Below are 26,770 nucleotides of genomic sequence, written 5' to 3'. Positions count from 1 at the left end.
GAAACGGAAAAGCGTTAGGGTATGCGCTAGGATTTCCTGTCGGCGCGTTGCACAGGGCTCGCCGACGCTTCTTCAACTTTTTTTGAACACTCGCCTCTCGACAAATATTATGGCGGCCATGTCGCGAGGCAAAGATGCAAAGGCCAAGGCCGTCAAGCAAAAGAAGAAGGAGCACAGGAAGAAGGGCGGCACCGAATCCTCGCGACACCACCACTACGAATCCTTTTCCCAGCGCGTCGCGAAACTCACCATCGATCCTGTTCGCCGCACCCGCCGACATTTTGACGATGAAGACCTCTCCGCCTCGACGTCGTACCTCAAAAACTCGTTCGAAGAATGGAAGGACTTGAACCTCTCGCAGGACTTCCAAAATTTTTGTCGCGAGCTCACCCCGCTCTGCGAGAGCCTGCCGCAAATCCTCCACTATGAAGACCGCATAATGGACCTGCTTGTCGCATACATTGAGAAGGAAAACGAGCTATCTCTGGAGCCGTTGCTGAGTCTGCTATCACACTTTGCGCACGATCTGGGAGCTCGGTTCGAGAAGCACTTTGGAAGAACAGTGCAGCTGCTATGCCGCATCGCATCCAAGCACCAAGCGATCGAGGCGATCGAATGGAGCTTTACATGCATGGCGTGGCTGTTCAAGTATCTCTCCAGACTTCTAGTAGCTGACTTGCGGCCACTTTATGATCTGATGGCGCCCATGCTGGGCAAAGAGCACCGCAAGCATTTCGTCACAAGATTCGCCGCCGAAGCTATGAGCTTCCTGGTCCGGAAGGCAGGCGCCTCGTATCATAGGGATAGGGAACCATTGAGGATATTTGTCGCTCATGCAATCCGAGACCTTGAAGAGATGGCACAACGTGAGGATACCTACCAGTACCAGCAGGGTCTGATGTCTTTGTTCGTCGAGTCAGTAAAGGGTGTACAAAACGGCTTGCACTCCAGCGGGCAAGCTGTTTTCAAGGAGTTGATGACCCAGGCAATGGCACCGGAAAATGTCAATGCTGACTCCTTGGTGCCTGACGAGAGCCCTGCCATGGATGTCTTGCAAGGAGTTTTGACTGCAATCATTCACCATACGACTTCTCATACATTCAAGCCTATCCTGGAGGTGATGCTGGAGACTATACAAGAATCAGTTTCAAAGCTTAGCAAGGCAGGACTACAAAACGCGGCCCGTCTCCTTCTCACTGCGGCTGGTGTAAGGAAGGGAACTCGGATTGAGGACTGGAACGCGATCTCAAAGACCATCACCGAAGTCGTCACTTGTGCCGAGTCGCAAGATCTTTCACAAGACTCAGGACTCGCCTCTGAGACTCTTGTAGCTCTGGCAGTCATCCTGCAAGCATGCCCAATGGACATTGCCATTCCGCACCTTCGCATTCTCGACCGAATCTCGAGCGGGCCGTGGCAAGAGCATTTCCTTGTGTTCTGCAATTTCTTTGCGGAACTGGGAACAGAGAGGTTCCAAAGTCTGTTGTTGCCCCATTTCAAGAGGTATGATCATACATTACCCCAAATCCATCAGCGACTGACATGATGCAGGTTTATAACTTCGAGATGGAATGACAATGCGGAGCAGTTGAATCTACTGATCCCTCGCCTCGCTGGCCGAGGCTGTTTCTCAAACTCTCCTTCGCTTGTCTGTCCTACAGCATGGCAGGAAAGCATAATTTCCTCGTTTAAGAACCTCTCTCAACCATCAGAAGAACCGTTAGCAGACGATGCAGCCAACTCGAATGGGTTCTTGGACATCATGCGAACCATGTCAGTCGAGGATCACACTGAAAAGACGGTCTACGACGAGCTTTACCAGTTGCTTCTGACTTCATTGGGCCGGGCATCCCAAGACATGTCTCCTCAATACCTTTTCGGTGCCGGCGCAGGCTTCAAATACGTCGCGGAGCATCAAAGTCAACAACGGCAAAGCAACAAGATCTGGGAGGCTTTGGCTCAGTCGTCAGAGATCTTGATGCACTATCCAATTTTTGCCGAATCCACTCTCAAGTACCTCAAAACCAACGAAAAGGACTTCAACGTTCAAGGAAAGCATCTAGACACGCTCATAGATTCCGTTGTCGAAAGTCTTGGATCACCCTCCCACGATCTCCGCACCTCGGGCCTTGATATCCTTCAGCGCATCTACAAAGCCAAGCACGATGGAGAGGAATCGGAAATCCTGTCAATCGCCATCCTGATTGAGAGCATGCCGCTCAATATTGAAACCGCACGTAATGTCTCTATGAACATCCGACGCCTGGCTATGGCCTACAAGAACAACTCGTCCGATCCCCTACTGGCCCGAGCTATACCTACCTACTGTTTCGGCCTGCTCTACGTCAACTTCACGCAAGTCTGGGAAGACTCCTGCAACGCTTTGAAGGAGATTTGCGAGATCAAAGAAGGCGAGGATGTCGTTTCCAGCCTCGCTTTCAAATGGATAGAGACAGTCCCAGCTCTAGAGGTATCGGAGGCCGAGTCGTCGGATGAGAGCAAGTCGAGCATTATTGCAAACGAATTCGAATGCACCAATCTCATCCGTCTGACTACATTGGCCACTGAAACTACGGAACTGCTTGCAAACGCCACCGAAAAGTTACACTCGAAGTTTCTTTCGGACCACAAGCGAGTCGAATACATTACAACCTCCAGCCGCTCGCAGGCATTGAGGGTTCTGGCAAGTATTCCGCAGGTCGCAGAGAAGAAATCGAGGCAGCTTGTGCCAATTCTTTTGAAATGGGCTGTCGGTGCTGAACGACTAGATGCTGTTCCGTCCGAGGAATCCGAGTCAGCGGCTGAGCAGGTTTCGGAACAGCAACGCTGGGTGCGGAAAGACCAGAAAGCCCTGCTTTCGATATTCGCCAAGTTCAATAACCCCAAGGTACTCTACAAATCAGCAGACGTCTACTCATCGCTTCTGATGCTCCTGGGCAACGGAGACGTCGAGATCCAAAAGTCAGCCCTCAAAGCCATCTTCACCTGGAAGAACCAAAGCATCAACCGTTACGAAGAAAATCTGATGAATCTGCTCGACGACGCCAGGTTCAGAGAGCAAATTTCTGTATTTCTTGATACGGATCAGGAGGATGCCGAAATGCAAGAGGAGGACCGCACAGACTTGATGCCTGTCATCTTGCGCATGCTCTACGGCAAAGTGATTGCCAGGGCCGGGGCTTCAAGCGGTAAGCGCGGGCAAGAGTCACGGAGAAAGGCAGTCTTCATTGCCCTCTTCAAGTTCGGCGACAATGAAATACGACAATTCCTGGACATTGCCTTGGGATCACTTTCCGGTCTTTCTTTGGTCAACCGCGACGTTCTGAACGAGGAAGAAATCTCCAAGGAGCTCCTGGATTCTCGCAAGCATTTTGGTCTGCTCAACATGTTGGAAGACATGTTGGACACGCTCGGCACTCAACTTGCGCCATTCACCGGGCAATTGATTGACCCAGTTCTCTACTGCCTGATCAAGGCTTCCCGTGGAATCACTGCAATCCAAACAGAGCAAAAGGAGGCGTCCGGATTGTCGTTGCTGACTTCCATCAGGCAAGTCGGCTTTCACTGTTTGAATGCGCTCTTTACCTATTGTCCCGAATTTCCAACATGGAATGCCTATATCCCGTCGATTCTCAGCGAGCTCGTCGAGCCTCGATTGGAGAAGCTGGCCGTTGAGACTGCGCAGTCGCCCTCTGGTATTCTGCGGCTGTTCTCCGCTTGGAGCAAGTCCGAAAAGACTGTGGCATTCCTCGTCAAGTTCAACAGAGACCTCGTCGACAACGTTGCTAGCTGTCTCGAGGTTAGCTTTGCCAAGGAGGAAGTGAAGCTTTTCGTATTACGCGACATTCTTCAGAACGTCATAGCGATTGCCGAAGGGGACGCAATGGACGTTGATCAACCAACAGAGAGCAGTCCCGCTTTTGTGCAAAAGGAGATCCTGGGGCCAAAGTCCGGTCGTCTCCTGGGTGCGATTGGAGGAGAGCTTCAAAAGAGTCCTTCCAAGGAGCTTCTCGACGTGGGTGTGCAGACAGTCTCCCGTCTGGCGCCATTCATCGATGGGTCCGCAGAGTGCAAATCCATCGTTGACATCGCGCTGTTTTTGCTTCAGCAACCGACAAGGCGAGTCAGTCCTAGGACGAAGAGTGATCTACTCAACATCTTGCACCACTTCATCCCACAGGTCAGCCCCTCCAAGGACGATGAGTTGCTTGGACGGATTTTCGAAAACGCCTCTTCGCTATTTGGTTACTTCCAAGACCGACGGAGCAGAGAGCTCCTTGCCGCCATCCTCGGGGATCTTGCGCAGAGCGATTCAGACTTGGTCGAAGTAGCCCAGCTCGCGAGTGACCTGAACGCTTTTGCGCCAAACCGGTTGGACGAACCTGATTTCGACCGACGAAGCAAAGCCTTCCACCGCATCAACGAGGAGCTCTACAGTTCGCTCAGCGTCAAGCAATGGCTCCCCGTTGTGTACAACATGCTCTTTTACATCAAAGAGCAGGAGGAGCTTGTGCTCCGCATGAACTCGTCCTACGGCCTTCGGCGCTTCGTCGAGGCTGCGGCCAATAAGGACAATTCGGAAAATGAGGTTTTCCAGAAGCTCATCACTTCCGCCATCATCCCCGGCGTCCAAAACGGTGTCCGTGAAAAGTCTGAACTTGTTCGCACCGAATACTTGTCTGTGCTCGCGCATATCGTGCGGAACTTCCCATCATGGCCAGTCGTTAGCGACATGCACGTTCTTCTGGTCGACGATGACGACGAAGCTTCATTCTTTAGCAACATCCTGCACATCCAACAGCACCGTCGCCTGCGTGCACTCAGACGGCTGGCAAGCCAGGCCAGCAAGCTGTCAAGCACCAACATCTGTCACATCTTCATCCCCTTGATCGAGCATTTCATTTTCGACAAGGTGGATGATGACAGTGGTGCAAGCAACCTTGCGGGCGAGGCAACCACTGCTATTGGTGCGTTGGCGCTCTCGCTGGATTGGCCGCAGTATCGCGCTGTACTGCGACGATACAGCCAGCTTGAGATGGAAAAGAGCACGATCAAGCTCCTCGGGACTGTCATTGATGCTTTGCAAAAGGCAGCTCAAGCCAAGGATTTGATATCGGCTTCTCAAACAACTGAAGGCGACGATGAAGAGATGGCGGATGCTGGCAGTGACGAGGCCGTTCAGACGACCAAAGCAGCCCTGCCTGTGTTGGCTCGGTCAATGCCTCGCCAGGACAAACTCTCGGACGATCTTGTCAAAAATCTGATTCCCCCTTTGACTGCCTTTATTCATCACAAGGATGATTCGACAGTCAGTCTCCGTGTCCCGGTGGCCATCATCATTGTCAAGCTCCTCCGTCTTCTTCGGAGGGAGGAGTTTGTTGACCGCCTTCCTCCCGTCCTCATGGATGTCTGTGCCATCCTGCGCAGTAGAGACCAGCAAGCTCGTGACATGACGAGAAAGACACTGGCGGAGATTTCTGCTCTGATTGGGCCAGAGTATTTTGGCTTCCTCCTGAAAGCTCTCCGCACAGCGCTGCAACGTGGATATCAGCTCCACGTCCTTTCTTTCACCGTCCACTCCATACTGGTATCGATGACTCCTACTTTCAAACCCGGCCAACTGGACTACTGTCTCAATGACATTATCTCCGTTGTCATGGACGACATTTTTGGTGTTACTGGCCAAGAAAAGGATGCAGAGGAGTACATTAGCAAGATGAAGGAAGTCAAGAGCAGCAAGAGTTTTGACTCGATCGAACTCGTCGCCAAGACGACGACTATTCCGCGCTTCATCGACCTGCTTAGCCCTGTCCGGACCCTCCTACTTGAAAAGCTTGATCTCAAGATGGTGAAGAAAATCGATGAGCTTCTACGCAGGCTCGGTCTTGGAATCATGCACAACGGCGCGATACACGACCGACAAATCCTGGTCTTCTGCTACCAGTTGATCCAGGACGTTTACAAGAGCAAGGATGCAGCTGCCAACGGCAAAAACGACGTCGAGGACCCCCGAACGAAGCGCTATCTGATCAACATGAAGTATGCGAACAAGGATCCGAGTCGCGGCAAGACAACCTCGCATATCCACAAGCTGATCCGCTTCTCGCTTGATGTGCTCCGCGCAGTCTTGAACAAGCATGACCAGTTGGCCACGCCAACCAACCTTGCTGGTTTCATGCCCATCATTGGTGACGCAATCGTGAGCGGACAAGAGGAAATCCAAATGAGTGCAGTTCGGCTCTTGGGCAGCATAGTCAAGGTGCCTCTGGAACGAATCGAGAAGGACGCACCGATATACGTCGCCGAAGCCGTGCGCATCATCAAGGGCGAAAGGGACACCAACACTGAGCTCGCACAGGCGTGCTTGAAGCTGATCTCCGCCATCTTGCGTGAAAAGAAGACTGTCAGCGTCCGCAACAATGACATTGCGTACATTCTCAAACGCATCAAGGATGATCTTGAAGAGCCCGATCGTCAAGGCGTTTCTTTCAACTTCCTCAAGGCTGTGATTGGACGCAAGATTATCATCGCTGAGGTCTACGAGATTTTGGACACTGTCTCCACTGTCATGGTAACAAACCAGACTCGTACAGCTAGGGACCTAGCCCGTGGTGTCTACTTCCAATTCTTGATGGAGTACCCTCAGACCAAGGACCGTCTCGCCAAGCAAATGGCCTTTTTGGTCAAGAACCTTGACTACAAGCACAAGGAGGGAAGGCAGAGTGTGATGGAAGCGATTCACCTTTTGCTGAGCAAGGTCGGGGACGAACTTGTTCAAGAAGTGGCAGAAAACGTGTTTGCGCCGTTGGTCTTGAGACTCGTAAACGATGACGACAAAGACTGCAGAGAAATGGCAGGTCTCTTGATCAAGAAGGTGTTTGAGAGGGCCGATGCAGACAGGTCGAAGAGGTTTACCGACATGTTGAGGGCGTGGATCGAGCAAGACGACGTCGCTCTGAAGCGAAGGCTGGGCATACAGTGCTACACGCTTTATCTTGACGTTCACGAAGAGAACCGACCCAAGAACACCAAATATCTGCTCAAGCAACTGCCAGGCATCATGGAGGAGGCGCAAGAGCAGGAAGACGAGGCCGACTGGGAACTGCTCTACTACAGCTTGCAATGCTTCGCCAAGATCCGCCAGGTCTCTCCCACCGCCGCCTTTTCCGCAGACAAGCAAGAGGTCTGGAGTCTGGTCAAGAAGTGCCTCTTCTTCCCGCACGCGTGGGTCAAGCTCACTGCGGCCAAGCTCATCGGACTTTACTTCTCCGACTTTGCCAGCTTCAACAAGGACAACGGTCTTCAAAGCGTGCCACTTGGTGGCTCCAACGGTCTTGAGCTCACAGGTGCCGACATGCTCGAGCTGCTGCGCGCACACATGCGTACGCTTCGCGTGCCTGGAATCAGCGAGGAATTGGCAACGCAAATCGTCCGCAACGTCGTCTTCCTCGGCCGATGCTTCGGCGCAAACAGCCTGCCGTACCAGCCCGTCGCCCAATCGAATGGCGCTCAAAACGGCGGCGACGACGAGGATGCTGAGTCCTCTGCTTCCGAAACTGAAGAGGAGGCCGATGCCGAAGCGACTGAAATCGCAAAGAAGACGACGATGACGACCTCATCGTCATCCCCAACCGCCCTCTCACACCTCCTGCACCGCCTCTCGCAGCTGCTCCGCCGCCAACCGCCCGCCATCCAGGGCCAAGCGCGCACCGGCGCGGCCCTGATCCCCAAGCAAGCCGCGCTCACGCTGCTCGCGGCGCTGCTGTCGCACCTGGCGCCCGAGACGTACGAGCCGCAGCTCCCGCTTCTGCTGCACCCGCTGCACGTCCTGACGGACCCGACCGCGCCGCAGCCCGCCGCCTCCAACTCCCATTCTCTCACCACGTCGGCGGCTGATAGCTACGCCGAGGCGCACAAGGCGCTTGTCGCGTCGGCCAGCGAGGTCCTGGCGCTCGTCCAGAAGAAGGTCGGTGCTGGCGTCTTTGTCAAGGTCATGGGCGTTGTGCGCGAAGGCGTTGTGAGTAGGCGCGAGGGCAGAAGGGCGAAGAGGCGTGTCGAGGCTGTTGCGGAGCCGGAGCGTGCACTGCAGAAGAAGAGACGGAGGCATGAAAGAGAGAGGGAGAGGAAGAAGGAGAAGGGGTGGGATGAGAGGGGTAAGAGAAGGGGATGGTGATTCCGGTCGTGAGGCGATGGGTGGAGAAAAGTCGTTTTCAGGAGCATCGGGTATGGTGTCCATGGTGTTGAGGAGTTTCATAGGTCTGCATTTCATTAAGTCTCAAGTCTCAAAGTTCTTTCCTTGCACCTGAGGAGTAATCGCGCAGACGCATCTTGCACTTTAGAGTCTGAAAAAAGTCCTGATTGTTCCCTGATTATGTTACATGTCCCACCATTGTCCAATCTTTGCCCCCGAATCATTTTACATGTCCATGCTCGCTCCAAGAGTTCAATCTTTGGCACTTCTATACCTTTATCCAATCTTTGGCGCTTTTAGTCCGACCATCCGCTTCAACTCCGGTCCTCCAATTGGCGATCCAAAAAAAAACAAAAGTCATGCAAGCAGCCCAAGATTATCACTTCTTGCCGGTGGGCAATTCACTCTGGCTTCTGGCGCTTGTTGCGCTCCTCGCGCTTGTCCTCCAGCTCCTTCACCAACTCGGCGTGCTTCTTGATGTTTTCTTCCTCGCGGCGGACCATGCCGTCCATGACTGCACTGCCCCGGCGAGAGCGGCGCTCAACACTGGCATCGCGCCTCAAGTCCATCTGGGTAGCTTCGTCATCAGATTCGCAGTCGAGGATGCTCATGGCGCGTGGAATCTTGGCGTTCTTCTGAGGGGAGCGTGCAGCTCTCTCTTCAGGGGACAGGAATGGATTCTCTTCTTCATGCTCGTGCACCTCGAGTGGCGTAGACAGGGTGTTGCTGTAGGTCGAGTGTGCAGACCTAGAGCGGCGGCGGGGTAAATTCGCAGAGTGGAGGTCGTTGAAGGTACGGGGGCCTGGGGCTCGCTTTGTGGGAGAAGACTCCTCAACCTTGTCCGCTTTCTTTTCTGGCTTCAACTTGCTTAGGTTGACAAGTGAATAGGCTGCAGACTGCCAGGTCGAATTTTCCAGCTGGTTGTCGCGAATATGTTGGCTTTGACGACGGCGGAAAAGAAAGTAAAGGGCAGAGAGAGCAATGGCGGCGATCAGAAAGACTCCGAATCCAACGGACAGGCCGACAATCAGAGCAGTGTTGGAGTGGTGATCACTGTGGGCTGGTGGTGGCGAAGGCGATGATGACCTAGTAGCAACCGGCGACGTGGTGGGCTTCTGGACGATGGAAGTTGGAGACGCCTTTACAGTGGAGTAAACCACTGCCGTGTTTATGAGAGTGGTGCGCAAGGTGCTCGGGGAGTTGTCGTGAGCGGTCGCTGTCCAAGTATGATCGACTACGGCCGTCGCAGTGTGCTCCTGCATCCTGGTCGCCGTGACGGTGACTGCCGCCGTCTGCGTCGAGACAAACGTCTTGCCATCTACCGAGATGACCGTGGTGTGGTCGGAAACAAGGGTTTGGGTGACCTCGACCTCCGAGGTCATCATAATGGTGATGGAAGAGGCGGGTACCGTGACTGTAGAAAAAGAGGGCCAGACAGAGGAGACAACGGAAGACGGGGAGGTTCCAAGGTCAGTAGTGGCAGTGCTACTGGCGATGCCAAAGCTCTCGGACAATCCCCAAGGGAAGCTCAAGAGCGGTGGTGGCATCGCCGTGACTACCACCCCGGAGTCATTGCGTGGCACAAGGCCAGCGACAAGACCGAGGAAGAATAGCAGAAGGAAGCCCAAAAGGCCTGGCTTCTATTCAGTCATTAGCTTTGAATGCTTCTTGAGATTTCGCCAAGTCCTCGAGACGGGAGGCTATGATCACTCCCAAGGAGCAGCGTATGTACCATTGACACTTGATGCGCAAGATATTGGACGCTCGGTCAAGGACAATGGCGCGCTCAAGAGGATCTGAGAGACTCCCGTCAAGGCCAAGGTCGCAAGATCGTGGAGCCTCCTAGTCAAGCGGTGTGAGGATAGGGAGCATTCAAACGTACCAGAAAAGAGGCCATCGTTGTGCCGGCGGCAAGGCAACTGGCGAGACAGAAAGCCAAGCAAGCAGGCCAACAGGAAACCGAGGGAGACCGAGATGCTGTGTCGGGATGGGATGGTGTGACCAGACGATGGATGAAGAGGGCAAGAAGGTGGTGACGGTTTGGGGAGAAGAGGGTGAGAAAAGAGAAGCAGCCAATGATGCAGGCAAGCAAGTAACGAGATGGAAGCTGCTGCGTGTCGAGAGGTGATGAAGGAGAGAGGAGGAGGTGGTGGTGGTGCTCAGGGAAGAAGCTGAGCAGCCGGTGAATGTGTTGTTGTGAATAAGCCATGGTCAAGTCCGCAGTCGCGCAGTGGGCGCCTGCCAAAAGTTCTCTTCACAACACCCAAAGTGTTAATTTTGCACCTTGTCCGCGACTCTACAAACTTCATACCAAGCCTGGCACTCGTCCAACGGTCCAAGTACAGCTGGAGCAGACAGATGCTGCACCTCTGGACTGTCCCAACGCATCCGACCCATCACGGCCTCAGCAAGAGGGCGGGAGGCGCAGTGGATCATCCACCGTGACCTCCAGTGACTTCAGCCTCATATAAACAGCGCGTTTGTTTTGCGCCAGGTTGTAATAAGCTCAGGAGCTCTGCCAATTGTCCAGGAGCACTGATCTGCTACTCGAAGCCAAACTTCGTCCCATCCCCACCATGTCCATGTCGGGACTCTTCACTGACCAGTAGTATACTTCGAAGCAAGCATCAGACACTGGACGACGAACAAGCAATCCACAGCCCAACCGTATGAATCTTGCACCCTCAACACTTCAAAAGGTATCCGCATCCAAGACAACAAAAAGGCGCGCAAGAGCAACGTAGACTGAGAAGAGTCAAGAGTCAAGAGTGCCACCGGACGGACGGACCAAAGAGAATGCCAAAAACCCCGCACAATCTGTACATCTACATCACTTCTCGCGGTCCAACAAGGCAATGAATAAACTTCCACTTTACAAGACTGTGCGAACATGCCCAAGGAAAAGACGAGAATCATGTCCTCAGCAATGACGAATCAAGCATTGATTGCCCCAAAAGACTGAGGAAGTACCGAAACCAAAGTCCAAACCCCGACTTGACTCGACTCAACAATCTAACCTTATCCGTCCTCTGCACCATCAAGAGGCAAATTGGGAAGAAGCAGAACAAGACTCAAAGAAGTATCGACAAAAACCCCCAAACGCCACGACGCCGTGTCATCCCAACAACATCGTCCTCTTTCCCTCCTCGCCAAGTAGCTTACGAATGACTGAGCAACTTCATAGCGTATGACTGGCAACCCAAATCACCGCAGTCTTCTTCCTTGGGGTCATCGCACCACTGGCAACCGGGGCCAAACAGAGCCTTGAACCTCTGATTGGCGGGAGTAGCAGCCCGAGTCTTTTGTTGTTGAGCAGCAGCAGCATGCGAATGCTTGTTGTAAATGTCGTCCCGGCCAACATCCGAGAGAGCCAGTGTCGAAGCCTTCGAGAGGCTCTCGCGGCTGCTTGACGCTTGCGACTCGAGTCCGGTCTTGGAAGAGGCTTCTGCGTCTTTACCGACCAGAGTGTTGCCGCTGCTGATGCTGTTGCGGTCGGATTCGTAGCTGTGGCGCTTCGCGTGGTTGGTGGGTCGGTCCATCGCAACGGTGCAAGGAAAGTCCGCCGGGTGCCAAATTTCAACGCCTCTCAAGGTGGAACATTTGTTGCAGGATTGCAAGACGCCGTTTGCCATCTTGTCCCACTGGGATTTGGCCATCTGTAGGAACTCGTAAGCGTCGCCTTCCGTCACTGGAGCGTTTCGGTCGTCGCTCCAATTTCCACCGCCGCGGAGCCGCTTGTTGCCTGGCCTGGGAGTTGGTAGTCTTTCGGAAGGTCTCTTTCGTACCGCTGAGTCTGCTCGACTTTCAATTTGCGTCGCAGCTGGAGTCGTGGAAAGGCCTGGAGCTGGGTCTCGCGTGATGGAAATCTCCGTTGTTCTGAGTAGCGGCGAGACTCTGATTGTGGTAGCGTCGGAGAGACGGTCACTGGAGGTTGTGCGCGATCGACTTCTGTTATTTGAACCGAGGGGAGGAGACGATGTTTGTTGGGACGGATTCGTTACCGCAGTTGAAGGTGGAAGGCGACCGGTTGAGGTCGCCATTCTGCGGGTCGGTGACCGCCCTCTGTCGCCATCTCTTGCGGAAACAGAGGTGCGTACCGTTTCGTCCACTGGTATAAGATGGCTGCATCGTTCTTGTGTCCCTGGGACACAATAGAGGCATACAGGAGGGAAGTTTCGAGAGTATCTGACTCCGTCGGTAGATTGGGAATAGACAGAACTTGAACGACGCGCTGCCAAAGAACGCGCGAGATCACCTGGGAACCTTGGATAATCAAACGCGCCTGAACGACCAAGACGGAGGGATGGGTCGTCAAGCTGGACGGTAGAGCGATCCGGGGTAAAGTCCGGCCATGTGGACCGTACCACGCTGTCGCGCGGCCTTCCATCATCTAATTCCGACTCCGAATATCTAGGTGGAGGATCTCGTGGAACTTCACCCTCTCGCGGCTCGACGGGGAGGTCAACCAGCGGGATGCCCGGTTGCGCTGGGCCATTATCATCCTGGTGAATCTGCCCTTGGATTGTTGACCTTGATGGTGCGGACCCTCCCGATGACGAACTCCTTCTCCGACACAGCCGACACACAACGACAACTCCCCATGCAATCACGATGACAGCAACGGGTATACAGATTCCAAGTACGATTTTTTGGTTCCTGTCAAGTCCACCACGCTTGGAAGCAGCAGCAGCAGCGGTTGCAGAAGGGGAAGCAGTCGAAGACGACGTCGCGGTCGAGAAAATTGTGTCAATGCTGCTCGTCAACAAGCCGGTGGTCGAGCTCTCCGAGCTCTGCGAGGTCCCCATCCTCTGCACAGGCTTATCAGTGGTGTAGTACGTGAGCGTCCTCCAACGATGTGTCGTGACGGTTGTTTGAGAGTGGGGAGGAGCGTCGGATGTCAGGACCATCGTCTCGACAGCCATTTGCGTGGTGGTGAACAGGGTCGAGGAGCGTAGGGCCCAGAAGATATCGTTGGGCGACCAATTTGTCGTGCTCGGGATTGTCATTGTGCCATTGGTGGGCGCATGGTCATGCTGGCTCGAGGAAAAAGGAGTAGGAGTGAGCGGCAGCAGCGGTGTCACCACACCATCCTCTTTCGTAGAAAAATCCAGCAGCGGTGTCGTCTCCAGCGTCTCCAGCGTCTCTTGAGCGTACGGATCCAGCGGCGGCGGTGGTGTTGACCAAGAATCCCCAGTGTACGACATCGTGTGCGCGCGGGCGACTAACGATGGCGTCTGGATTGAATTGGGCTGAAAACAATGAAGGAAATATCCAAACAGCAGCAATACAACGAGAGCGCGTAGCTCGAGCCACGCAAAAGAGGTAGTGGCTCAACGTAAAGATGGAAAAGCTTGATAAGACCGACCAAAAGCGAGGGGGGTGGAAAGTGATGCTGAAGTACTGGCCTGGCCGATGATGAAGATGTTGGTGATGGAAATGGGTGGTGGTGGTGGTGGTGAGAGGGGAGAGAGACGAGAGTTAGGGACGAGAGCCTGGACTCAGGTGCGCTGTAGAGAAGGCAAGAGCAGTGCCAACGGCTTACCCACCTTCCTAAGAATCATGTTCACAGCTTCCTCCTCTAGGCAGGCAGGCAGGCAGGCAGGCAGGCAGGCAGGCCAGCAGGCAAGCGCTCTCCATGGCAAGAAGCTCCAGCCCTCTGTCCTGCACATTGCCCCTGGAAGCCAGAGGGCATGCATGCAATTAAATACCAGCGGCACACAAGAAGCAGTCAGGTACCTAAAAAGCCATCAAAACAGACAGTCGACAACCGTAGAACACAACATGCGAGGAGCATTCAAACCTCCATGTAGGCAAACCGCGCACCGATCTACACGACCAGAAGACTTGCGGGCAATCTGCGTGATATGCATACAAGTCAGTGACAGAAAACTTTATCTTGGTAACTTGTTGGAGTGACTGATCGAACCTGTGCTTGAATGCTCCCTAGATGCGTGTGTTGTACCTTGGCGACCAATAACTTGCTCTCTTCAACGCATCAGGGCGCAGGTACGAAAGCCCCCCAAGCGCGCACGTCTCAAGTTAGCATCAAGAGCCGACGCTCACAGGGGATAAGATGGACAAAAGGACCACACACCTTCCATACTTCCATACCAGCAAACCATTCCGTCTCTCCAACAACAAATACAGAACTCATTCACGAGACACGACGGGCTTGATATAGTCATCTCAATCCACTCCACTCACAACGGCACCAAGCGACAAAAGCTCAATATGATTGAAATCCATCCTAAACGGCATCCAACCCAAACAACGAAAGCAGTCAAATCCACACCGACCAGGGGGGCGTAAAAGAAGGGGGGGGGGGGGGGGGGGGGGGGGGGAATTTAGAGAAGACCTGGACTCAACGAATAAAAGCATCGCGCTCAAAATCCACCACCCACAACACGGACAACACAAGACACACACACACACGCAAGGAAACACATGCAGAGGACAGACACCACACAAGGGGACCGAGGAGACGAGGTAGGGAGGGGGGGGGGAAAGAGTCAAGGTAGGTAAAAGTTGATCCATTGCATTCCAATCGAGTCCGTCCATTCCATCATTACAGCTTGCCATCGTAAAGTGCAAAAATCGGGTGTCAGAAAAAAAGTGGTGAAGAAGGAGACCTGGAGAGATAAAAAAGAAAAGAGAGAGCAAAGGAGAAAAAAACCGTCGCCGCGATCCCTTCAAATCTCAAAATACGCACTCGTCATGATGAATGAAGAAACCCCAAGAGCGAAAAGAACATGGAAACCGACCCGAGGCCCAGAACGCGGCACAATACAAATCACTACCAACGAGCCCATAGACGCGCACAAGCACGCGTGATGGATGACGCAAGTCACAAAGGACAGGCCGAGGCACCGAGACAACCGGGGGGCAGAGGAGCGAGAGTATCGAAGAAGCCGACTCAGAACAATGGCATCAAAACACACGGCGTAGGTAACATGGAAAGGTCGTGGATAGTTGGAGGAGTTGGCTGAGCGAAGCGAATGTTCTAGGATGGATATCCAACAGCAGCAGCGCCTTTTGACGCGGCGAAGAAAAACAACGGCAAAACCACCAACGGGGCTGAGCGAAAAAGACTGATCCGTCCGTTGAAAAGAGATCCATTGGTAACGGGATGCATGTCGCGAGGGGGTGCTCGGAGGAGAAAGAAAGCGAAAGCTGGATTGGGATTTGAAAAGAAATCGACAAAGCCATCCTCTCTCATGGGTATCTTAGTGCGCACCGATGATGGATTTCTTCGTCGCATGTGTCGTAAAAACAAGTCATGTCATAGGAGGCGTAGGAAGGTTCGTTACGTCATTCAGTTCGTGAGAGGGGGGATGTCTTGCCGAATATTGTGTCGAGATGGAAAGATCAGTGACAAAAGAGCTCTCGCTCCGTCTTGGGATGTGAGACCACGCTGATTCAAATCTTGAGTCGGCCGTAAAGTCTTGTCATCATGCGTGATTCGATGATTGTTCACCAGTAGCGACTGCGACAAGTGCCTCCAGACGCCGCATGTCGCCTGAACTTTGGGATTCATGAGAACTGCCAAATGCAGATCCGTATGGACGTTGGTGTCGCGTGGGCTGGGTGCCGAAGTGCACGCTGTGGCGAGTGCGGGGTGCCGCTTCGGTGGTGGATTGAGGTGGCGGTGGAAAGGTAAACTTTTTGGGGTCATCCATGTGCATGCTCGAAGGCCTCTCATCTGGTTGTCCGTTGGTGTTGACAATCACAGGGTAGTACTGATCAAGAGACGAAGTCGACGGCGTCGGCACGCCTTCACTGCTGCTTGAGTCCTCTGGAGAAGTCCGGTGCGCATTGTGTGGCGGTTGGGCGTGCTGCAGCGGCGGATGCGAAAGGGGACCCATGTACCATCCATGCCTCTTGCTTTTCTGGGGCGTGGAGGGTTGTTCTCCCGAGCTTCGTTTAGACTCCGTCTCCGCCTGTGGCGCAGCGCGGGTCAAATGAGTCAAGGGAGGGGGCGGCGCGGCACGATGTGCCGAAAAGCTCGAGTGCGGTGCCGTGGTGGGCCTTTGGGAGCGCGACTGGTCGCGAGCACTGCCATAGTTGAACCACGATGTCGATTCCCTGGGCGGAGTAGAGTTGGTGATGTCCAGCTTGTGGATGCCTCGCTGCAGGGATATATCTATAGAATTGTGGCTGCGCCGGTGGCCGTGATGTGAGCTCGATGTCGAGGGTTCCATGGCTTGAGGCCTGTTTGGGTGGTCCACCTGCATTGGGCTGGGTTGGCGCTGCAACTGCGAAGGCATGGGCGGTGCATGCTCAAACGAAAAGGACTCGATTCCAGGGAGGCGTGTCACTTGGGTCGATGGCGGTTGACTGGCAGCAGGTTGGGCTGAGAAGGACGGCTGAGGGGCGTCCGGGGTCTGATAGTAACTTAGACCGCTTGTTGCCGGTCTGGGAGTCAAGCTCGACAGAGTCCCGGGATGCCATGTCCTCCTCCGCCAATCGGCTTCGGAACTGACAGACTCGCGTCTAGAATCCGTGGAAAACGTCGAGCCGGTCGGGCTTGCAAGGTAGCTTCCATTGTTGGAAAACGCAGACGAGGACGTGGACGATGGCATTGGACTCATGTACGGAGGTGGACAGTTCGCGCCGGGAGGGCCCTGGAATGGGTTGGCGCCGCCGCCCGAAGGAACGGAGAGCCTACGACCAGGGGTGTGACCGCTCCATGTGACAGGTCGCTGGTGTGTGGAGACGGGCGAATCAAGACCGGACGGGTACCTGGGACCTGGACTGCCCGTTGCTGGAGAGAATGTCGCCGATGTTGGTGTGCTGAAACCGCTTGGCGACTGGCCGCTGAAGGGGGATACTGACTTCCAGAGCCGTAAGTGTCCAGTGATAATCGTGCTCTGGCTGCTCCATCGCCGGCTATCGCCAGTGGCGCGGCCCGCCTGTGGATTTCATCCCGGTCGCTAGCATTTGAGCTTGTCGAGGCGATGCTGGATGCCGACAAGTTCCGGCTGTGTCCTCTGCTGTGGGCGCCACCGCTGCTCATGGTAGATGTCCTCGAACGACTGCTTACCGGTCGTACCCGATCAGTCCTAATCTGGCGCTGGAACCTCGTGCCAGTGGCGGCCAAGGAGTCGCCCGGGATGTCTTCGTTGACGTGCACTGTCTGGGCATGTTGACGAAGATTGTCGAGGCGCGAGAAGCGGCGGTTGCAATGGCATTGAAAGGGTCTTTCGCCCGTGTGTTTTCTGGAATGTGGCGTTAGCAGCGGCAGCTAATGTTTGAGAGCTGCAAAAGTGACGCACCGAATGTGCCTTGCCAAATGTTCGCTCCTCGTAAAGCTCAACTGACAAGGCGGGAAATCCGTGCAAAAGAAGCGCTGGCCCTTTTTCTTCTTGGCCGGTCGATTGTTATCGCTGTGTCCGCTGTCATTGTCCGAATCACGACCTCCCTCGTTGTCGTCCATATCCACATCCTGCGTCCCAGCCGACTGCTGAGAATAGTCCGAGTTGCCCCGTCTCAAGGTCGAGTTTCTGTGAAGTTGCTTCTTCGAGTCCTGCTGCGAGAGCGGCGCCGACGGATTTGGCAGCGGCTTTTGGCCAGTCACTCCGCCAAAGCTGTCCCTGGTGGGAGTCTTCACAGACTGGTCGTCGGTGCGGGAGTCGGGCGAGGCATCCAGATTTTGGTGATGTTGTTGCTCGTAAAAGGACTTGTTCGGACGGGGAGTCGTGGGAGTGTTCTCCTCGCCAGGCTGGCCCGGCGGCGGCTCGGGCACGGTCAAGGTGGTGTTTACGGCGCGAAAGCCAGACATGGTCAGGTCTTGGAGGGTTGCGGGGTTGGCAGGCTATTATTACCCCAAGTGCGCGGCCGGGAAAGTTGCCAGAGGGGAGAGCTGACGGTGAAACGCCAAGTCTTACTTGCTTCCTTTGGTGACACGAGCTTGCTGCGACCTACCTCCCAGAAGCCAGGGCCCCGGGTATGTCTGGCAAGGTCGGGAGGCGGTTGCAGTCAGGTTGTCGTCAGGCTGGCCGCGGCGTCTGATGAGGCGGAGGGGAGCAGTGCTGCTGAAACGGTGCGTGCGGTGATATGAAAAGCCGCCTGTCGCATCGGCATCCGGCCTCAGGTTGCACGCGCGTGCGAGGCCGTAGTGGTGTTGATGCCGCAGCCAAGCGCAGAGGTGCGGCCGAGGTGCGCGGTGGGCGCCGAGTGTGTAGTGGGAGATGGTGGTCGTGGTGGTTGCGGTGGCGTCGGCGGCGGTGTTGATTGGGAATGGAGCGTCGTCTAAGCGTGTCTCATGGCACGACGAAGACGAGGATTGAGAGCGGTGTCGAGGTGGACGATAAGGCGGGCGCAGGTTGATGTTGACGTTGTTGAGAAGAAGGCTGGCGGGGGCGCGGGCGAGGATCGAGTGGCAAGAGGCCCGTGGCAGTTGGAGGGGAAGTCGAGGTCGAGTTGTGAGGGTAGAGGCGACGGTCGGGTGGATGGTGTTGATGGGAAGCAGAATTGTCGATGGAGAATGGTGAGGTTGAGAGAGGAAAGGCTGCGGCGACAGGAACGCAACGGAGACGGGCAAGATGGAGCAGATAGGGTGGTGGAAGAGACGAGGCTACCTTAGTCTTTGCATGCACCTCACTCATGCGAGGGGCTGGAGTAGGCTCAAGGGTGCGGAGGGTTAGGCTGGGCGAGGGCAACTAAATTTGACGACTGACGGTCGGTGGCAGGCAGGCCGGCCAGAGCCAGGCTCATCAGTCAGGACTCAGGCCAGGGCAAGACAGCTCCCCTGGACCTGACTTGCCACAGGAACACTCAGCACGTAGCTACACTGCCTGCTGCACTGCACTGCACACCATCTCTCACAGTGTTTTGATTTATCCAGTCGCCAAAATAGACAGCCCCAAACACATTGATTGTTCCTGCGATTGAATGATCCCAGCAGAGAGGGGCTGGTACGTGTGTGCTAGGTGTAGCTTGGGTTGTCGAGCGCGAACAAGCCCGGCCCGTACTAGTCATCCTTCCCTTACACTTTTTCCCTTTCCCAGCCAGCCAGTCATCTCACAAGCCTGCCCTCCTGCCAGCCAGCCAGCCAGACCGCTTCGAGTCGAGTCGTTTTTATCAACTGGAGGCCTCTTTGTTCTCAAATCGTTGCGTTGCCGTCCGTACTCGAGCCCGTTCGTACGCGCGTCGTATATGTAGGTAATAAAATGCATGTACGCCGCTCACTTCATCCAGTACCTACATGCCCGAGCATGACCGGCGCGGCGCATTACCTCAGGACAGGTCTCTCTCCACCGCTTCACGTGCCCCGCTCGCTCCTCTGAGAGAGAGCCGCAAGAGCAAACATGGGGGCGTCGAGAAGGTTGGGAATTAGTTTCACCCAAGCTGCGCGCTGCCACCATGTCCCCTGCGCCCACTACAAGACTAAAAGCACAGCGAGGGCCAAAAGAATAAAAAGAAGGGACGCTTTGCTCGCGCCCGGTAGACGTCGACCGAAGTGAACCATCCCCCGGCATGTGAAACCCGGCGGCCGCAGCTTTGCTACAGGATGCAATTGGCACAAGTGTCCAGCCGAGCAGCAGCAGCGATGGACAGGAACACTTGTTGGACGTGGTGGTATGCAAGGGCGCCTAGATACGCGACTCGATGGATCTTCAGAAGGTAAACCAAGATTCCCCATGGCGCCGCCCATCACAGCCCCGGTTGAGGCGTTCAGCGCCCGACCGACTGACTCGTGCCCACCTCCCACCTGACCTCGCTCTTTTCCATCTCACCATCTCGACAGTCGTCAAGCCCATTTATTCGACATTTGTAAACAACGCTGTGCTACCCTTCTGCTGCTGCTGTTGCTCACCGCCCCCTTGCCCTGACCGACCTGACCTGCCCTTCCCTTCCCCCGCGCTGCATGCGCCCACCCGACACGTCGCCCTCCCACCACACTTTTCTCTCCTCTGCTAGCTACCTACCGTACCTGTAGTAGCCTCTCTCGGCAGCTAAACCGCTTACTGCACCACCTAGATTGCCCGCCTGGTCAGCCCCTCGCTCGCTCCGGCCACGTCCAACATGTCGTCAAAGACGTCCACTCACCTTTTCTCTCAGCATCCCCAGCCACTGCTGCAAGCTGACGCCCTGGTCTGCCCTGTCCTCCACTAGCAGCGTCTGTGCCCAAAGCTTGAGGCTCGGGTCGCCATCTTCCCTGATGATGTACAGCGTCGGCACGGTTATGCTGCCGCACCCCTTCATCCTGTGATCCTTGCTCTTCTCAATCACCCCCCGCACCCGCTCGTTCATCTCATTGTCCAGAATTGGCATCGTCGACTTGCCCTGCTTGATGGCATTCTTGTCGTCCACCCCAAACACGTCGATCAAGAGCTGCGGCACCGCGTCCCGCCCAATCCACACAAACTGGTTGACCCCGTCGTCAATCAGGTACAGTCCGTACGGCACAATCCGCTCAGACGACAGATTGCACGCCGGCGGCAGCGCAATCTCGCCCGTCTCTGGGTGAGGCGTGCCAGCATCGTCGGGCATGTCGTGAAGCGAGTAGAAGCGGGGATAGATGTACTGTATCATTAGCGGCAGCGGCAGCGTCGACAAGAGGCAGAGGGCCGCCGCTCGAAGATCCGAGGGGATCTGAGCCGATCTCCGTAGTCCAACCTGCGTGTCATGTCAGTCCCCGCCACCTGCAAAATTTAGAAGAATGAAATCCACATACATTCTTGATCAGGCCAAGGAAAAGGACAGGAAGAGCCCTGAGATTCGCTGGCAGCTGCAGACCGCCACCGATGTTGCCTCCTGCAAGCTCCTTCTTGTAAGTTTGCAGAATCTCAATGACCTTGCTTTGCAACGCATCCCGTGCCGCGTCCAACCCGCTTCCAAGGGCCCTCTCCACAGCCTTGTGGCTGAAGTAGACGGTGATGGCCTCAGCATCTGCCGACGAGTACACGCTGGCCAGGTTGTCCGTGGTAGGAATCGCGAGCGTCAAAACCCTGATTCTCCTCTCGCCGTTGCAAGTCGTGTGAAGAACCGCAGTCTGCATGCAGACAAATGGCTTTGTCAGCGTCTCGTCGATAGCCACCTCGACGACATAGGCCTGGTCGCGAGGGAATGCAGGGAAGGCGCAGAGATCCGAGCTTCGGTTGAAGAAGTTGCCGTAAAAGGTGCTCATGCGAAGGCCAGTTGTTGCCCGAACGCGCAGCACCGCTTCTAGACCTATTTCGGACGACAGGTAATCGCTGAACTCGCGGGCAAACTTGATAGCGTCCTCGCTTCTCGCTGCGTTCCATCCCGGGTAGAACCATGTTTGGCCGCCGGTGTATCTTGGCAGGTTAGAGAGAGTGGCGACGTCCTGGTACTGAGACGAGAAAAGAAACATGTCAATGGAAACCTGGTTCTTTGAACATTCCACGGCAAAGCTCTTGTAGAAGCTATTGGCCGTCTGCAGGAGCTTGCCCTCGCCGCTAGTGCCCAAAACCTTCTTGTCCTCCCTCATGTCCAGCTTGCCATAGCCAATGTTTGGCAGCGATGCGCTCAGGACGGTGATCTTGCCACCAACAGGGGAGATGAGCTTGTGTCCGGCGCGCAGTGCTGAGCCCATGGCGGAGCCCCCGTTCTGGGTATCTTGAAACATGTTTTGAAGCTTGTTCAAAAAGGTTTCAATGTTTTGACGAGCCTCGGAGAGGTTGACCAAAAGGTCCTCGGGCGTGGGCAAAAATGGTTCGTCGAGATCGCTGACAACAAGCATCCTAGGTTCACTGTTCTCAGCCCCGTCACGTGGGATGGAGAAGTAGTGGAGGCTAGAGTCCACGGCCATGAAACCGAGACGGGTCCTCCTGTCCGCGTTGGGGATCCTGTCCAAACTCTCCAATATACAACGCGCCGCAGTAGCCAACAAGCCATTGGTGACGGCGGCATAGCTGACGTCGAAGAGGAAAAGATACACTAATGGCTGGGGTGGCCGAACCATGTATTCTTGAGGAGCCACAAACTCCACCACCGAGTAGTTGAGCTCAGGCCGTTGCCACCTATCCACGCTCTGCTGAGTAGCCGCATCCCAGTCGAACGCCTGCGGGACGTCGTTTGTGAGGTTGCACATGTTGCAGCGCCAGCGGTGGCCATGGTCCAAGAAGGTCGCAAAGGGGTTGATGTACGACCTGCATCTCCGGCAGCGAGAAATGACTTGATCAGGAACGACCGGTACAGGGTCCTCGGCATCATGTAGAGACGTGTATGGTTGGATGACAAGGGCCATTGGCAGCCTAGACTTCTTCAATAGCGAGTGTGTAGTAGGAATGGTGTTTAGCGTCGACCGCACATATTTCGGAGGGCAGTTCGCGAATTCAGATGGAGTGACGCTGGTCTGGCCGTCTGTTAGCATTGGCTCCGGTACAAACGCCCGCCATCTCTTACGTTCGGAGGAAGAATGATGGGCGGCGGGGGTTGGTCGAGCTCGTAGACGTTGAAGGGTGCGCTAATCAAGTCGGTCGTGACGAGCTGGTTCAGTTGCGAGGTCTGAGCAGGCATGGGCGGCTGCTGCATCGACTGCATGGGCTGCATCATGGGCTGCTGGGCCTGTTGAGCTCCCAAGTTCATCTGGCCAAACTGTCCTGCCAACGGGTCCATGGCACCCGCACCAGCAGGAGGCACCATTGAGGGCGGAGCTGCCGCAGCAGCTCCAGTGTTTGCGCCAAAGTCATATGCCTGAGCGGCATACGCACGCTTCTTCTTCTGCGGCGCCGGCGCACCTTGGTAGTCCATGTTGTCGGTTGCGCGGTGATTCGGTCGAGGTCGAAGACGGTGTTGAGGTCAAGTGGCCGATAGCTCGGATGCGACGTAATGCTGGGAAGGGCGGCCGCGTCTCGAGCACGGAGCGCACGCTGTGAGGAATGTCCAGGTCGCCGCAGATGCTTGCTGAGACGTCGTACACGAGTCGAAATGGGCTCTTCGCAGGAGATTATGTCGTTGTTGGAATTGTACTCTGGCCTCAAGTCGCGCGTCTGTCCTCCTTGGCGAGCTCGTGGGGCGGCCGATCTTTCGCCGACGCCCAAAACAGGCAGCGGAGGTACAGCTCCCTCTCTAAGCTCAACAGAGGGGTCTCCATTTGCATTGTTTCACATTCATCACTTCACAATAGGCGGCATGAGAGATATCAGCTTCTAATTTGGCGCTAAGCTGTCGCGGGGCACATAGGGAGCATTTAATCCTCATTAATGTGTACGCGCGCGATGTGCATTCAAGTGTCTTGTGCCTGGAGACCTAAACATTTGATCTCATCTAGAGATCACTGTGCTGTACAAAGCATTCAAGCACCCCTGGATTGCCTTGGAGACGACAATTCTATTGCTACCGTGGGCTTACAGTCGCATCGTTTCACATACGTCACTCGAATCGTTGTGTATATTTCAGATGGAAATGAATTGAGTGCACCTATGCTCTGCTGCCTTTTGCTCAGAATATGCTGCAATTGACCTCCGAGTCCTTGATCCCATACAGATGCAGGCCTTTCCTCCTCAAGCAAGCCATCTTTGAGGGCGTTGACTTTTGCCCGAATAAAACTCCCGACTGTAATCATCCGTGTGAAAACTCCAGGCGCCTCCGTGTCCACGAAAGGAAAAAGAAAAGAGAATCTAACCCCTAGCCCCACCTGGCTGTTGATGATGATGATGAGCCGGCCAGAATGCAGACTGAGACCCCATAATGCGCCTCAGGAAATGCCGCTGAAAAAGAAAGTTTGTCGAATGAAACCCTCCCTATCCGTGTACGGAGGAAAATGATGTCGGCCGTCCCGAGACATTACCCAAAAGTTGTTTTGATGCCACTTTTTCCCTAGAGCTGCGTGTAGTCGGGCGCGCGGTTCCTGCGGTTGCGGTTCTGGTGACGGTGTGGATTGACCGGCTTGCGGAAGTACGCATTTTCCTCTTCATTGGCGAAGGGCTCGGCGAAGACGGTGCGCTGTTGGTTTGGGAATACGCCATTCTTCTGTTGCATGTGGCCTTGAGGTCCCATGCCATTCATATTCCAACCCATCGCCTGATTGCCGCCCTGCCAACCTTGGTTGTATCCTCCATTCATCATGCCGTTCATGTTGCCGTACATGCCATTAGGTGGATAGCCCATGCCTCCCATGTTGCCCCATCCACCATTCTGCTGCATCATCATGGGGTTCATCATTGCATTCGGCATGCCCATGCTACCGGGAATACTCATGCCCATACCCATCATGTTCTGGTTTGGAAAGCCCATGCCCGGCATGCCTCCAAAGCCCATCATGTTACCGTTGGGAAATTGGTTGCCCATGTTGAAAGGCGGCATACCAGCGACTGCGTTCATCGGACTCATGAAGGCTTGGTCAGGGTTGCTCGGCGCCTGCAGTTTTTGCTGTTCTTGTTGTTTGCGCATAGCGGCGGGTGCTGTTGGGATCCGGTCATTCTTGAGCTCCTCTTCGGCGGGGCGCTTCTTGGATGCGCCGTTGGTGGTTGCGGGCGTTGCAGATGCTGTGCTGGGAGTGACCGCGGGAGATTGTGAAGCAACAGAAGCCGGCCTCGCAGCCTTGTTTTCAGGAGAGCCGTTGGTGCTAGCTGCCTTGTCGTCCTTGCTGCCGTTGACTGGAATAGCCTTTTCAGATTTTGGACTCTTTGACGCTTCCTTTGCCTTGCGCTCAGCGGCCTTTTCGTCTTCGTAGGCCTTGATCTTAGCAGCCACCTCCTCGTCGGGGACGAGGTTGTCAATGAACACGTCCTCCTTGGAGCAGTTTGGACATACGAAGTCACTGTTAATGAGTGCATTCTCGATACAGTCATTGCAGTATGTCATTCCACAGCAAGGTGTCTTCATTGGTTCCACGAACATGCGCTTGTCAACTGAGCATTCTAGACCACGGTCCTGAAGTTCTTTGCTACCAGCGGAAGCATTTTCAAGTTGTTGTGCGGCGGACGCCTGAGCCTTGGCTTGGTATTTGTTCCAGGCAGCCTCATCAGGCTTAGCTATGACATACTCGCCCGCAGCGTTGACCATGACTCCAGACGGCTGACGAGTTTCATCCGTCAGACCATCGTTGGCGAGAGCCACAGGCTTCTCGATAGTCTGCAACATTGACCGTGGAATTCCAGTCGTCCGCTTGATGCGCGGCTTATTCTCGAAGTTGGGGTCGTCATTGGTGGGACAAGCTTGGATCCAGTGTCCTGGCCATCCATTAGCACGTGTTTTTTCAGCATACAATGGCATGCTTACCTTTGACGTGACATCTGTGGCAGATGTAAGTCTCCGGAGGTTCACCTTCGGGGACGTTATGGGGCCTGCCCCGGTTTCCGGGTCGGTAGACTGGCTTAGCACTAGAAATTGTTAGCTTGGTATTTCGGTGAAGTTTGCAAAACTTACTCGGCCATCCTCGCTTTTTGCTGTTCCCAATTCTCCGCGCCTGCGGCAAACATGGCAGCAATCCTCTCCTCCTCGGTTTGGGCATTGTTCATAGCAGCTGCGCCATCGGTGAAGGACTTGGCCTGGACTGCGGGCTTCGACGAAGCTTCGGTGCGGTAAGAGTTCTTTGCGGTCACCGGGGCCTTGCCAGAGACGTATCTTGCAGCACGACCATGACCCGGCCGGGCCGCGGGGAGTCGACGCACCAAGACAGTGGTGGAGCGAGGGACTATCGTGGTATCATCATCGTATTCTAAGCTGCAATTAGTATTTTTACGTTTTTGATGGACTAGCGACAAACCTTCGTTGGTGTCATCAGCGTAGATGGAGAGATCAAAGTCTGTGCCGTCGCCCAGGCCAGTCGCGTTGATGATCTCTCTCTTCAGCTCAAAAACCGAAATGCCAGTGCCGTCGAACGTGATTCTCTGGGGCTCCTTGGACGATTTAAACTTGAAAAAGACCGAGGACGACATGATGATGGGTGGTTGAAGTTACGCAATCGTTCGTATGGAGCTTGGAAGTCGTTGGAAGAGTGCAGGTGAAGTCGATCGACCACGCGAGTCGCGCGAGTGGAGCAGTGAGCTAGCTTCGATGGTCAAATCGGCGCAAGAGTCCAGTCGTCGAGTTGTAGACGTCAAGTCAGGTTTCGCGACGAGGACTCTGTTTGGGTGCAAATGCTTTTTCTCGGAGTTCCCAGTGGAAAGTTGTTATTTTGAATTGTGTGAATGAGCTGAGCAGCAGTTGCAGCAGCTTAAGTGTAAACCCAAGAAAGTAAAGAGAACTGTGTACAAAGCGCAGAGGGGCACAGTAAAAGGGCGGTTTCAGCCCGACGTGCGGAGTAAGAACTGAATACCAGAACTTCAACCACGGTGTCCTCCAGCTAGCAACCTCTCCAGATTCTTGCTTGCACCCAGAGGCGATACCTCAAAATCGATCCACCAACCTCACCTTGTGTTGTGTCGACGTGGGGATGAAGTGGCGAGTGACACGCAAGACCCGAGGTCGCGAACGCCGACTCCGACGCACGTCACGCGAGCGACCGCGATTCGAAAGGGTTTTGAAGCCTGGTAAAAGACGTAAACGGCGAGCGGAAGCGTTTGCTGTCGTTGCCGTGAGTAGAGCGAAGAGCGAACGAAGTTGATGCAGAGTGCAAGGTGTTATCGAGTCGAGGGTGATGAGTTGGAGGAAGAGGAGCGCGGCCGG

The 26,770-nt window shown here is 54.9% G+C and overlaps 7 protein-coding genes across 7 annotated transcripts; 1 reads left to right on the top strand and 6 right to left on the bottom strand.

Annotated features, from left to right (window-relative positions):
* Positions 1 to 109: 109 nt before the first annotated feature.
* Positions 110 to 8,173, top strand: BKA78DRAFT_257444 (putative HEAT repeat protein; the record flags this gene model as incomplete). The annotated part of the gene is made up of 2 exons (XM_066885187.1): positions 110 to 1,503; positions 1,552 to 8,173. The coding sequence occupies 2 exons, from the start codon at positions 110 to 112 to the stop codon at positions 8,171 to 8,173; spliced, it is 8,016 nt and encodes a 2,671-aa protein (XP_066739778.1).
* A 419-nt stretch (positions 8,174 to 8,592) lies between these two features.
* On the bottom strand, positions 8,593 to 9,738 carry BKA78DRAFT_347008 (uncharacterized protein; the record flags this gene model as incomplete). The annotated part of the gene is made up of 1 exon (XM_066890549.1): positions 8,593 to 9,738. One exon carries the CDS (start codon positions 9,736 to 9,738, stop codon positions 8,593 to 8,595), a length of 1,146 nt encoding a protein of 381 aa, XP_066739777.1.
* A 1,611-nt stretch (positions 9,739 to 11,349) lies between these two features.
* BKA78DRAFT_299418 (uncharacterized protein) lies at positions 11,350 to 13,395 on the bottom strand (the record flags this gene model as incomplete). Its single annotated transcript, XM_066887052.1, has 1 exon — positions 11,350 to 13,395. One exon carries the CDS (start codon positions 13,393 to 13,395, stop codon positions 11,350 to 11,352), a length of 2,046 nt encoding a protein of 681 aa, XP_066739776.1.
* A 2,244-nt stretch (positions 13,396 to 15,639) lies between these two features.
* BKA78DRAFT_333600 (uncharacterized protein) lies at positions 15,640 to 17,969 on the bottom strand (the record flags this gene model as incomplete). The annotated part of the gene is made up of 3 exons (XM_066890104.1): positions 15,640 to 16,952; positions 17,000 to 17,406; positions 17,464 to 17,969. The coding sequence occupies 3 exons, from the start codon at positions 17,967 to 17,969 to the stop codon at positions 15,640 to 15,642; spliced, it is 2,226 nt and encodes a 741-aa protein (XP_066739775.1).
* A 380-nt stretch (positions 17,970 to 18,349) lies between these two features.
* BKA78DRAFT_41551 (uncharacterized protein) lies at positions 18,350 to 18,879 on the bottom strand. Its single transcript, XM_066893153.1, has one exon. The coding sequence runs from the start codon at positions 18,793 to 18,795 to the stop codon at positions 18,451 to 18,453; it is 345 nt and encodes a 114-aa protein (XP_066739774.1). The 5' UTR covers positions 18,796 to 18,879; the 3' UTR covers positions 18,350 to 18,450.
* Positions 18,880 to 20,221: 1,342 nt separating this feature from the next.
* BKA78DRAFT_257516 (COPII component protein) lies at positions 20,222 to 22,690 on the bottom strand (the record flags this gene model as incomplete). The annotated part of the gene is made up of 3 exons (XM_066885194.1): positions 20,222 to 20,809; positions 20,868 to 22,511; positions 22,562 to 22,690. The coding sequence occupies 3 exons, from the start codon at positions 22,688 to 22,690 to the stop codon at positions 20,222 to 20,224; spliced, it is 2,361 nt and encodes a 786-aa protein (XP_066739773.1).
* A 1,160-nt stretch (positions 22,691 to 23,850) lies between these two features.
* Positions 23,851 to 26,373, bottom strand: BKA78DRAFT_41422 (DWNN domain-containing protein). Its single transcript, XM_066893152.1, has 4 exons — positions 25,869 to 26,373; positions 25,529 to 25,820; positions 25,382 to 25,482; positions 23,851 to 25,332 (listed from the first exon to the last, which is right to left on the bottom strand). Exons 1-4 carry the CDS (start codon positions 26,038 to 26,040, stop codon positions 23,978 to 23,980), a joined length of 1,920 nt encoding a protein of 639 aa, XP_066739772.1. The 5' UTR covers positions 26,041 to 26,373; the 3' UTR covers positions 23,851 to 23,977.
* Positions 26,374 to 26,770: the final 397 nt, after the last annotated feature.

The sequence above is a fragment of the Phyllosticta capitalensis genome, assembly GCF_038381095.1.
Source record: "Phyllosticta capitalensis strain CBS 128856 chromosome Unknown BKA78scaffold_11, whole genome shotgun sequence".
In the NCBI taxonomy this organism is placed as follows: Eukaryota; Fungi; Ascomycota; class Dothideomycetes; order Botryosphaeriales; family Phyllostictaceae; genus Phyllosticta; species Phyllosticta capitalensis.
This window is presented reverse-complemented; position numbering and strand designations above follow the sequence as displayed.